The following is a 12,831-nucleotide window of genomic DNA, read 5'->3' as shown; positions in this document are numbered from 1 at the left end:
AGTCTTTCAGAAGATGTGAGTGTGTGTGTGTGTGTGTGTGTGTGTGTGTGTGTGTGTGTATCTGGGTATTTGTAAGTGTCAAGGACATTTAAAAGTTGGACTGTGTTTAGCCCCTGGTGGGGACTATAATCCTAGTAATTCATAATGTTGAGATGTGAGAATAGCTGTTTGAAGCCATCTCGGCAGACAATCATCAAGACTCTTACCTCCAGTTAACTAGTAAAAAGCTGGAAGTGGAAGGATGGCTCAGGTGGTAGAGTGCCAGCAATAAAGCACTGAGTTCAAACTCTTTTATCAGCAAAACATATACACACACATACACAAAACAATCGACTATGATAATCATTATATATGCATATGAAATCAAAATAATTATTTGGAATATATGTTTTACTTATTAATGAAATACTTTGAAACAAAAAGCTAGTAGTCAAAAGCATTTTCAAAAGTATGTCCCAGGAAACATTCAACATGAACATCACTGATCTTCCATCATTAGGGACTTGGACAGGAAATGACAGCAAGGGAAGCAGACAAAGAGAATGTCTTGGGAGTATGGCCTCTCTTTGGAGCTACAGGACAGAAGCAGAATCTTCCAAGACAAAACTGTCAATATGTCTTACAGTTTTCCCTCCATTTCCCCAGCAAGAGCACTTCTTAAATATAATGAAAAAGAATTGCTTTTGGAAGCCAGAGTTTTATCATAGAAAACTTAAAGTGTTCCAAAATGAAAAAGGATCCTAGCCAAGAGCAAAGCATTTAAAATTCATCAAGAAACCTTGATGCTTCTGGCATATTTGTTTTAAATGGCACTATTTGAAATGTACTACAACAACCAGCAGTTTGGTGTGAAGCTTGAAGAATACAGAGACCATCTGCAATGCTGTGGAAATGTTTCAAACGGAGTGGGGAAAAAACATCTTAAAAAATGCTCATTCACCATGATCTTATTTTTTAAATGCAGCTATTGATAACCTTGTTATATAGTAGCATTCTGACTAAGGAGTGCATTAAACTTCTTGCTGTAGTCAAATGGGTGAAAGCCAACAACGCCATACATATTGTGCTTGATAAAATGCCATGTTTTAAAAAGTATTAAGAGTAGCCATTATGTTCAAATACAAAGTTTCAATCCTCTCATTGAACTTAGTGGAATAAAATGTTTTAGACTTTAAAATTCACCTTGGAAAGAAGGTACTCTAAAACTTTTTCTTGAAGTTAATATCAATACAACAGCTAGTTTTTAACACACACTTAGAAATGAATCATGAGATTGTTTCTTTCATTTCCCCCCAATTTTAGCACTTGTGGCTAAGGATACTTTTTTTTACGTGTGTGTGTGTGTGTGTGTGTGTGTGTATGTGTGTTCATATGCACTGTCTTTCATTGACTTCCATTCTTAATTTTCCAATCTCTAGGATGCATGTGTGTGCGCGCGCACATACACACACACACACACACAAACACATACAATCACTACAATCACCACTTACCACTACATTTTCCTAAAGTTTAAATTATTCTGAGGCCCTGCTAAGAAACATTTGAACTAAGCTGTCAATATAGTCATCCAAACTATGCATTGCCATACTGAAAGCCTGCTATGATATCCTATCCTTCCTAGTACATTCTTGCCAGAGCAAGGTTAAGTGTTGGCTCCTGAGATCCAAGATCCATGTGTTGGGGGGGGTGGAACCTCTTTTCTTCTGAGCATTCATTTCTCTTCCTTACAACCTATTGAACAGGGCACAGAGAGCACTTGTGAATGTCAGATGATATGACTTTGGTTTGGTTTAGATAAGGCCATATGTGGACCCTGAAGCTTCACAGGCAGGAAGCATGGCCTCTCCTCTACTTGTGTAGAACATTTTGGTAAAGAAGCCTAGGGGGAAATGGTTGGATCTTAAGGCCATGACACTCAGAAAGGATTAACACTGATCTGGCAACACTAGTTCTTGGAGCTCGAACTCCAAAGAGTGATTTATCATAAAGCAAGGCAACCCTAAATATCCATTCCCTTTTTCTACCTAACTATTTTCATTTCTACTTCACCATGCTCCAATGAATGCTGAAGCTGAACCAAGGAAGACTACCTGATTTTCTGATGTTCAGATGCAAAAATATCTTTTCTTTACAACTAATCCAGTGTTGAGTATTCTGATACAGCAACACAAAAGGGGCAGAGACAAGGAATTCACCTTCAATGCTTCTACAGAAAACTTTTTTTTCAGATGAAATGGGAAACAACTTTCATCTCACGGAAAACATTCTGTATCTGTCTGCTGGTTTTGCATCTTTGAAATCAACTACATCCTTTTTACTTTTGCCGGATTCATCTTATTATAGCCTATTCTCTTTTTCTGCATCAATTTGGCTTAAAACTGCAAGAAACTTCAGCTTCAAAAAATGCTCTGCCCACGTATAACCCCCACACCCACAGTGGAAAGGTAGGCTGGAATGGTAGCGGGAATGCAGAGGAGGAAATCAGTTTACCGCAGGCTGTCAGAGGTGTATTTCTTGAATTTAAGATGAACATGAACTATAGACATTCAGGCTGGGAATTTAAATAGCAACAACAACAACACAAAGCCTGAGTTTTGCTAAAGCCAGGAATGACTCATCTGGTGAGAAAGCTATTATATCCACAATACAATACAGAGAGAAGAAAAAGACTGTAGTATCTGCTCTCTTTGTGTTCCTGACCTTGAGGAGAATTACAACTTGTTTGTTGCAGAAGTTGAGCATCTACTGTGTGGTTGCACCTGTTAGTTCTTATGTACTAAATGGCAAAGCACTTGCAGATCCCTGTAATTGCTTTGTGGGTACAGCATTTTCTGCAGTCTGGTGAACTGGCTTTAAAAAGAAAATAATGTATTCAGTTGTGTTGCTTGCATTCCTTATTTATCCAAAGTAGGGTTTCCTGTGCTATTTTGACACTGTAGTTGCTTCTTAGGATAGATTTGGCTTTTGTGTTTTCAAGGTAACATTATGCTTTTCTCTTTCTATGCAGAGACCATGAACCAGGCTATGCCTGCCAGGAAGCTGGAAGAGGTTCTTCATCTAGCAGAGCTCTGCATAGAAGTCTTACAGCAGAATGAGGAGCATCATGCGGAGGTGATGACTTGTTTTCACTGTAGTGCAAAGCTCTTCTTAAAGTTTTGTTGTAATAGGAGCAACATTGAAACAGTAGCCTGCCCAGAGTCTTGCTACACATCTGGCCATTCACCTGGGAAAAGCTGAGAGCCTGTGTGCATTTCCTGGAAGTGTGTCTCCTAAATATTACAAAGCAATTGTATATGTGTCTGTAATTTCATATACATGTGTATATATATATATATATACATTCCCAACAATAATCATGGTTTGTGTAGAGCTTCTGGGGACTCTCCCAGAACATAGTGAGTTGTAGGCTGACTGGAACACCCTCACCCTCTGATATCAGTCTGCTTGCTTTTATTCTTATGTGATGATCCATTTAGTCTGGAAATGCCTCTAAGATGAAACAGGGAAGTTTGTGTTGACATTTAAGATAAAATTAAAAAAGAAAGTATTCATAGTTATATAGTGTAAAAACTCTGTACTTGTCTTCTAACTACCACAAAACTGTAAGATTTTATCCAGCATTATGGGCACACACACACACACACACACACACACACACACACACGGCATTAAAACTTAGAGCTCCCTGCATGATAAGGAAGGATGTACTTACCCAATTTTTCAAGTTATAATTTACTACTATAATTCACATAGTAACATTCACTACAGTAGTTTTCACCAGGCAAATACTTACTTCAAGACCAGCACTTTAAATTCTCCCTCTGTTAAAAAAAAAAAGTCATTAACTTTTTTTTTTTCTATGCCAGTATTAGAGCATATACTGGGAACCTCATACTCTTGCTTAGTTTTTTTTTTTCACTAAAGGATGCTGCTTTACCATTTAAGCCATACCAGCTCTTCAATGGTTAATTGGGAATAAGAGTCTCTCAGATTTCTCTACCTAGGATGTCTTTGTACCAATATCCTCAAATCTCAGCCTCCTGAGTTGCTAACATTGTAAGTGTGAACCACCAACAACCTGTCCAATCATGAGCTTATTTGTAAAAAGGAAAGGAAAGGAAAGACTTAAAAATAGAAATTCCTTAAATTTGAGTTCGATTGTGGAATTAAAAAAATGTAGTAGACTCCATACTCCAACAGTACATTTATTCTTTTTTATTAAAGAATTTATTAACATTGATTTTTACATCATGTTTCAAATGACATATTTAACAAAGAAGTATTCAAGAAGGGAATCTCTATATACAATCACTGGCACTTAAATTTTAGAACATAATTGAAATTAGGCTGATGATTTGTATGTCATAGATACATATTAATTTATGTATTAAAACATTACGTCTATAGAGTCACAAATTTTTATGTCTATGTAGCATATTTATATGTCTAATACCGTGTCCATAGCATTGGGTACCTGAATAATGAGTCCTCGCTCTTGCACTGTTTGGATCTAACAGTGCATTTATTCATAAAGAAGCATATGTAAAGTACAAGGGGTAAACAAAATACAGATATAAATGAAGTTATAACACAATGGAATTCTATGCTGACATTGCCCCATTTGTAAAGAAATGGAAAGACTCAGAAAAAATCATATTAAGTGAAGTAAGCCAAACTCAAAGGAACTTAGGCTCAATGGTTTCCCTCATTTGTCACAAATCAGTAGAAACCTTGGGCTCTCCTAGCAGAGATTTATAATAGAACAAAACCTAGATACAGAAGGCCATATAGAATGATGCTAAATGAAAGGACCTCCAAGATAGAGAAACAAAAGGCATATAATGAGTGATTATTGTCCTTAATGTACTATGTTATCTCTCATCTCTTTTGCTGTCCCTTGGTTTTCTCATATTGCTACAATATTTCACCTTGTTATCTGATATATTGTATGTATGCTTACTTGGTTATTTGAAATAGGATAGGGAAGGGGGGAAAACAAGATGAGAGGTGGCGGTGGGGTGAGGGAAATGGGGACCAAGATATGAGAAAGGCTATCAATGTTTGTGAAGTAATGCACCTTCTATCTGATGAATATAATGTAATCCTTCTATTAATTACAATAAAATATATGGAAAAATAAATCCTAAAAAGAAAACAAATGAAATTATAAAATATTTGTACTTAATGATGCCTAGTTTTGAAAAAATACAAGAAACTATAGGATCTATATTTTTCACAAATTGTTCAAAAGGAATATTCATGAAGCTGTACTGTAGGTAACTAAGACGTATTATATCTAGTTATAAATGTGATCATTCAAAGCATCTGCTTTTAGCTCACACTGTGGAATCTAGTTTTTAGCTTACATCTGTCATGTGTGAACTTGTTATGGATATTTTATTTTAAACTGAAGAAACAGCTGCTTCAATAATTTGAAATGAATTCCCAGGAGAATTTTTTCTAGGCTAGTACCCATTGCTGTGTTACAATGCCTATGATTATACGATTTTTTAAAACACACTTTTTGTCTTTATCCTTTCCTAAAAGACATTACCATAACAGTATTAAGCCTTTCTAAGTAGAAAAAAGGCTAGATATCCAATTGTAGCTAAATAGGTATATCTTATATTTTCATATATTTTGTAGGAGTTAAAAACTATACTTCTTGTGATCACGTTAAACCACAATATAGCAAACACAATGAAAATAAGTATTATTTATTTTTGAACCCACAAAAATACATTAGGCTTTATTGGAAGAGGTAATGCTAACACAGAAGTGTATTCTTAAACTAAGCTTTGGATGATGAATTCTTGTTAAAGATATTGTGTAACACTGTGGCCTTTTTCTCACTATGCTCCCAAATTCTTGGAATATCTCAGGGAAGAGAGGTGAGTACAATGCTTCCAGGAATTTTTAGCAAAAGATAACTCTTTCATGCACTTTCAAGGGGGAATCCACCTTGATTGTAGTCATCTTAAAACCAACTTGATCATTTCCTTGAAATTATAGACCGTTTTCCTTTGAATGTACTAATCTTTGGTGTATCTACTAATGACTGTGAATAATTACTGCCAACTCTCTAAGTGATACCATTGAAGAGATGCTAATATTGTCTGTATGTGTATTTGTTGTGTCTTTTTCTTTTCTTTCAACTAAATCTAACTTTTTCCCTGAGCAACACTGAGAGTGAATTGGTGTGATTCCAAAGTCATTTCCAGAGTGCACTGGTAGCCAGCACTCTACACTGAGATTTATTTTGTAGACTGTTCAAGCCAGAAATTTTTCCACCATGAAAGTATACCTAGCCCAGCTCCCTTGAGTGAGGTTAATGTGTCTGACTCTGACAGACCTTCAAGTGGCTCGCGTGTCAGCTCCTTCTATCCTTGTTCTGCTTTCCTCCACAGTGGCCGTTTGCTTTATAGGGCTCAGAGGTTGTTTCTGTCCTTCAACAGTTTCCCAATGAAGCAGGTTTGTGTCCTTAAGATGTTTGACAGTACCTTGCTTATAAGGCAATCTTTCCTTTTCTCTGAAGGCCTCTCAACCTCTCCTCTCAGGCTTTTCTTCAGAATTCCCGTTGTCTCCTTAGAAAATGGCGTAAGCAGCTGTTCTAGAAAAATATCTAAGGCTGTCTTCACATTTTAGTGACCAAACCATGTCAGACCAGAATTTCAGTTAGCAATGTGAGTTCTCCTTCTAAATCCTCTAATGTCAACAAAACTGTAATGTCTCCATGGCTGGTGAAACTATAATGTATCGAACGCAATTCAAATACAAATGTTATTTATCTTCAGACACACAAAACATACAGTTAACTTTATTGAAAACTGTATCTCTAACACAGATAGCCATTGGCATCATGTGTGCATGCACACACACAACACCCACAATGACCATATTGTCAGTTGTGCATTTCTTTTTTTTTTTTTTTGCCATTCCTGGGCTTGAGCTCAGGGCCTGAGCACTGTCCTTGGACTTTCTCAAGGCTAGAGCTCTTCCGCTTGAGCCTCAGCACCATTTCTGGCTTTTTTCTATGTATGTGGTACTGAGGAATCAAACCTGGGTTTTCATGCATGCTAGGCAAGCACTTTAACCACTAGGCCAAACTCCCGGCCCAGTTGTGCATTTCTATTTAGTGACATTTACTACTAAACCACATGTTATTTTCCTGTTGAAGCAAAATGGCTAAAGTGGTCACTGGGTCCTGTGTGATTCACTGTCACTATCATTACAGGGTTGTAATGTGGAGGCAAGATTGCAGTGGTAGGCCACTGTCCTCTCCTTTACTTGTACCTGACTTCTCCCAGGACTATTAGAGTTCTCAGAGACTGAAGGAAGTAGCATAATCAGTAGAAATCATGGTTCAACTGTTACTTTGCTACTGATCATTACAGCAAAATCTTGACAAAAAAAGTCTCTAATGGGTTTTGAATATACTATATCCACCACATCAGAAACACTTGAGGCAGAAAGGGGACTTGACAGTAAGTAGAGTTTGCACTGTAAACAGCTGTTGGGTTTGTGTACCTGATGGTTCATCTTAGTTTCAGCTGACTCTTTTCCAGGTAGCTCCAGCCACAGATCCAGGACACAGACAGGAATTCTACAAAGGCACACATATTTAGACATATATACTCATTCCCATATACATCAGTATTTGAATCAAATTTAACTCCTGAGTAGATCCAAGCATTTCAAAGCAGTTGTTTGATTTTTTTTTACATTTGCTTTTGCTTGTTTCTCTCCACTGTCATGCATGTCTAAAATATACAGATCCCTTAAAATCAGGTTATATAAGAGAATTAGCTATGAATGGTATTTTAACTCTACTACTAATGATGAAATTACAATAACATTAACATTCTACTCAATTATATATTGCTTATCTTTGGTTAAACTTGTAAAAAACATTCTGGGTCTTTAGAATCTACTTGATTTGGATTCAAACTAAATACTCTTTTGCATAATAATTCTGTGATCCTAGGAAAATTGTTTTCTCTATATTTGCTAACATATAAAATAAAGGTAACTGTTCTACCTTGTTGAGAGGTTTGTTTCAGGAATTATCTACGACTTATAAAATTTACACAGTAGTTCTTGGCATCTAGAGATGAATATATGCTGTTATTTTAGGAGCACATACATTCATAGAAGATCTATGTGTGAATTTCAACACATTTTAGTAATTGTTAATAACAATCTGCATTTACATTTGGACAAGAACTTTTCCTATTAGTGAGGTTTTCACAGGAGCTATGGGGGAGGGTAGGCAAGTGTGGTGATAGTCAATTAGCAGAAATGGAAACTTAAATGGAACAGATCTCTAACTTTCTAATCTTAACCACCATGTTCAAAGTGTCAATCCTTTGCTTCCACCTCAGGATTCATTATTTTTTTTCCAGTCCTGGGGCTTGAACTCAGGGTCTGAGCACTGTCCCTGGGCTTTCTCAAGGCTAGAGCTCTACCACTTGAACCACAGCACCACTTCTGGCTTTTCTATGTATGTGATACCAAGGAATCAAACCTGGTCTTCATGCATGCTAGACAAGCATTCTACCACTAGGCCAAACTTCTGGCCCTCAGGATTCATTCTTGTCTCCACTGTTTTCAACTCTATTCCTTAAGCAGATCAGTCAGACAAAGTACCCTCAGCTTGCTATTTATTTTTTGTTCGTTGTATAAAAACATATTGGTTTTGTAACTCCCCCTGAAGAAAATTTGTCATCAAATTCTTGATCTACTACGTCATTTACACTCATCAATGGCTTAGCATTAGAACAAAGATAGGTTTAACTCAGCTAAGAATGACCTTCTATTGGTGGCCTACCAAGACATACATCTCAGAGGGTTTTCTTCTCTCTGGCAGAGCCTCAAAAGCTGCTGAGCTTCTTCCCACTTCATGAAGCAGTAGCTTAGGTAGGACATGATGCAACTTTTTTTGTTGTAAGCAAGTCAGGGTAGGATAGCTACAAGGTCAGAGAGAGAGGAAGGGATGGGCCCTAGACTCCAGGTCTGGTTCTCAGAGTGAGTACAGTTCTGCCCTTGATCATCAGACAGTAGTTGTTTGATGCTTTTCCAGTGTCATTAATGAATTTGCTTCCATTTATCAGAAGTACAAGTTGAAACACAAATATGACTGCAAGCATAATGAAATTAGGTAGCTGACAGTAAAGTCAGAAAGCTAAAATTTAAAAATTGGAATATTTTGTTATATATTATTCACCACTTGGCTCAGTATTTCAAGTCCACTTTAAAATGAGCTTTCAGAACTTTTGTCCTGAAACAATCCTGACCTCAAACTACTATTATCATCTTAATTTTGAACTTCTGTGTTTCCGTGCTATTTTGTTTTTGTTTAGATTTGAGTGGGGTTTTTTTTGTTTGTGTGTTTGTTTCTAACATTTTTTACTGTTCTGAGTCTCAGGGAGGAATCTCAGGTCCCTACATTTCCTGGTCTATAATTATTCCACAAGACAAAACCAAAGTGTTTGTAATGAAATTACATATGCCAGACTAACCCTTTAGGATTAGATTGTCATATACTATCACAACACATTTTTTTGTCAGTCCTGGGACTTGAACTCTATCCTTGGGCTTTCTGAAGGCTAGAGCTTTACCACTTGTGCCACAGCACTACTTCTGGCTTTTTCTATGTATATAGTACCAAGGGATGGAACCCAAGTCTTCGTGCATGCTAGGTAAGCACTCTACCACTAGGCATGGCCACACACTTCACCCCAACAACACATATTTAAACAAAAGTTATTCAGATACTAATAATATTTACAAATGAGAATATGTTCAGTTTATATAGAACGTAGTATTTCCAGAAAGTGTTCATGTTCATTTTGTCACATTACTGAGGTAGACATTCAGATGTCTCTAACTTTTAAATCCACAATGGACATTATGTTCTTCTTCATAAAGTTAATTTGTAATCAATTTAATATTTACTAATTAATTATATGCCTGTTTTTCCTCTTTCTGTCTTTCTTTCTTTCTCTTTTTCCTTCCTTCTTTCTTTCCTTCCTTTCTTCATTCCTTCTTTTTTTCCTCTCTTTCAGCAATACCAGAGTTTGAAGTCCTAGTCTTGTGCTTGCTCAGTTTGTATTCTAGGCTCACATACTGCTACCTGAGTCACACTTTTAAAAGTTCTGCATTTTGAGATTTACAATAGAACAAAACCTAGATACATAAGGCCAGATAGTATGATGCTAAATGAAAGGACCTCCAGGATATAGAAACAAAAGCCATATAATGAGTGATTGTTGTCCTTAATGTACAGTGTTATCTCTCATCACTTTTGCTGTCCCTTGGTTATCTCATATTGTTACAGTATTTCACCTTGTTATCTGATATATTGTATATGTGCTTGATTGGTTATTTGAAATTGGATAGGGAAGAGGGGAAAACAATATGAGTGGTGGTGGGGGGAGGGAAATGGGGACCATGACATGAGAAAGGGTATCAAAGTATGTGAAGTAATGCACCTTCTATCTTGTGAATATAATGTAACCCTTCTATTAATTGCAATAAAAAATATAAGAAAAAAAGTTTTGCATTTTGCTAGTCATTTTGGAAATGAAGTTAGCAATGTGTTCTGTCTAGGCTGACATGGAACCATGATCCTCCAACTCAACCTCCAAAATAGGATGACTGTCATGACCCACTGCTGCCCAGATAATTATACGACAATTTTTATTAACATGTTATTATGGGCTGTTTTCAACAGACGTTTTTAAGAAAATTTTGTGTAAACATTTTATAATATGATTTAAGGTTTGTGATTTGTCCCCTCCTCTTTAATCCAATTTATAGTTGAATAATTGAAGTCAAGTTTGAAAGTAAATATGGACTTCTTTGGCTGTAGTGTTTATTTGTTTATGTGTTTATGGCTATTTGACAAAAAATTATGATGCTACCAAAATCTCCATAGAAAAGATAGGGAAGACCAAAAATGCTACTTGAAATGATTCTTTTTTTTTTTTTTTTTTCTGGCCCTGCTCGCTGGCTCCGGCCCCGCTCCGGCCCGCTCGCTCCGGCCCTGCTCGCTCAGGCCCGGCTAGGCCCTCTTTCTAGCTCAGGCCCCGCTTGCTCCGGCCCCTTCTCACTCCGGCCCCTTCTCGCTCTGGCCCCGCTCGCTCCCCCACGCTCCGGTCCTGCTCGCTCCGGCCCCTCTCGCTCCGGCCACCACTTGGTCCGGCCACCACTCGGTTGGGCTCTGTTCACTTCAGCTCAGCTCGCTTCTTTCGCTCTCTGTCACCGTCGCAGTCTTGTCTCTGCCACTTTTCCGGTTTGGTTGTGTATGTGGGATACCGAGGAATCGAACCCGGGTCTTTGTGCATGCTAGGCAAGCACTTTAACCGCTAGGCCAAACTCCCGGGCCCCCTTGAAATGATTCTTAAAGGGATGAAAGTTGTGGCATGTGTCTAGAATCCCAGATACTTGATAAGCAGAGGTAGTAGAATCACACTCTGAAGCTGGCACAGGCAAATGCATGAGACCCTATCTGAAAAACAAACTAAAAGCAAAAGGACTATAGGTTTGGGGGCCAGGACTTAAATGGTAGAGAGCTGGAGTTTACTCTCTAGTACCATACCAAAAATAATCCATAAATTATTAAAGCCATTAAAAGTGAAAACTGAAAACAGAGAAGTCCCCATTGTTGTCAAAAACAATCTGAAAACTATTATTGTTTCCTCTCAGAACAGCTTAAGGGCTGGGTACCTGTAGCTCACACCTGAAATATCAACTCCTAGGAAGTTGAGATCTAGAAGAGTTTGAATTAAAGCTAATCTTGTCAGAAAAGTCCATAGGACCCCATCTCCAATTAACAGTAAAAAATCTTACTGGAGGTGTGGCTCAAGGGGTAGAACACCAACCATAAGCAAGCAAGCTGAATGAGTGCAGCACCCTGAGTTCAAACATGGGTACCCAGAATACAAGCAAATAAACAATAACACCAAAATAGCCTACTTTTTTTTTAAATGATTGTTTCTATTTCCCAAGAGGCCAAATAAACTGCTTAATGGAATTGAAATAATAGACTATCCTTCTACTGTTTGCAGTCTAAAAGGCAGATAACAAAGTATTTACATATAAACAGCTTCTATTTTTATATATATGCAACAAAGTATTCACATGTATTCACATGTAAGCCTATGAAATAAAAAAAAATATTGTCATCATGGAAAATATCACCTAGACTTAACTTACATCAGAAAGTCAGGAAATCCTCTTTGTGAAAGTACATTTTAGACCTGGAACAGAGATTTCACTCAAGGCTTTGTAAAATGTTTACATGTTTTTGGAGAAACATTTCGTGTCATTTTGCTTTTGAATTTGTTTTTGGGTTTCACCCTAAGTATATTGGAAAACTGAAAAGAAAGTTTAAGCTGAGAAATAGTGTTTCATAAAATGAGATTTAAAAAGAACAAGGATTTTCTTCCTGGAGAGCAACTGATGTGTAAAGGCTCCAGCATATCTTTTAATCCAATAATATTTAAAAGTTTATCTAAGGAAATAAGCAGTATATTAAATGTTTATATAAAATCTAAATGATTTTTATCACACTGTAAAAAGGGAATTGAAAAAAATTGTAAAAGCCATTTTAGTAGAGGAATGTTTCAATAAATAATATATACTTTTTGTTTATTCTTACTATCTTTGTACAAAGAAGTTTTAATTCAACATATCAGTTTGAAAGTACCTGGAGGACTATGAGGCTGTCATTAAAATAAAATCCAATGTATTTATTTTAGATCATGTTGTCAGCTATGCTACCATTCTTATCCACAGAAATAAATATTGGAAATAAATATACCCAGA

At 36.9% G+C, this 12,831-nt stretch overlaps 1 protein-coding gene across 8 annotated transcripts in view; it reads left to right on the top strand.

Annotated features, from left to right (window-relative positions):
- Cadps2 (calcium dependent secretion activator 2) overlaps positions 1–12,831 on the top strand; it is a 426,292-nt gene that overhangs the window by 341,308 nt on the left and 72,153 nt on the right. For all 8 annotated transcript variants that reach the window (XM_090333225.1, XM_090333224.1, XM_090333226.1 and 5 more), the window contains one exon: positions 3,011–3,114. In XM_090333225.1, coding sequence (XP_090189351.1) covers positions 3,011–3,114 — 104 coding nt within the window. The remainder of the gene's footprint in view (positions 1–3,010; positions 3,115–12,831) is intronic.

This window comes from Megascapheus bottae, chromosome 5 (genome assembly GCF_031878675.1).
Source record: "Megascapheus bottae isolate mThoBot1 chromosome 5, mThoBot2.hap1, whole genome shotgun sequence".
In the NCBI taxonomy this organism is placed as follows: Eukaryota; Metazoa; Chordata; class Mammalia; order Rodentia; family Geomyidae; genus Megascapheus; species Megascapheus bottae.
The sequence above is the reverse complement of the archived record's forward strand: the minus strand, read 5'-3'. Positions and strand labels throughout refer to the sequence as shown.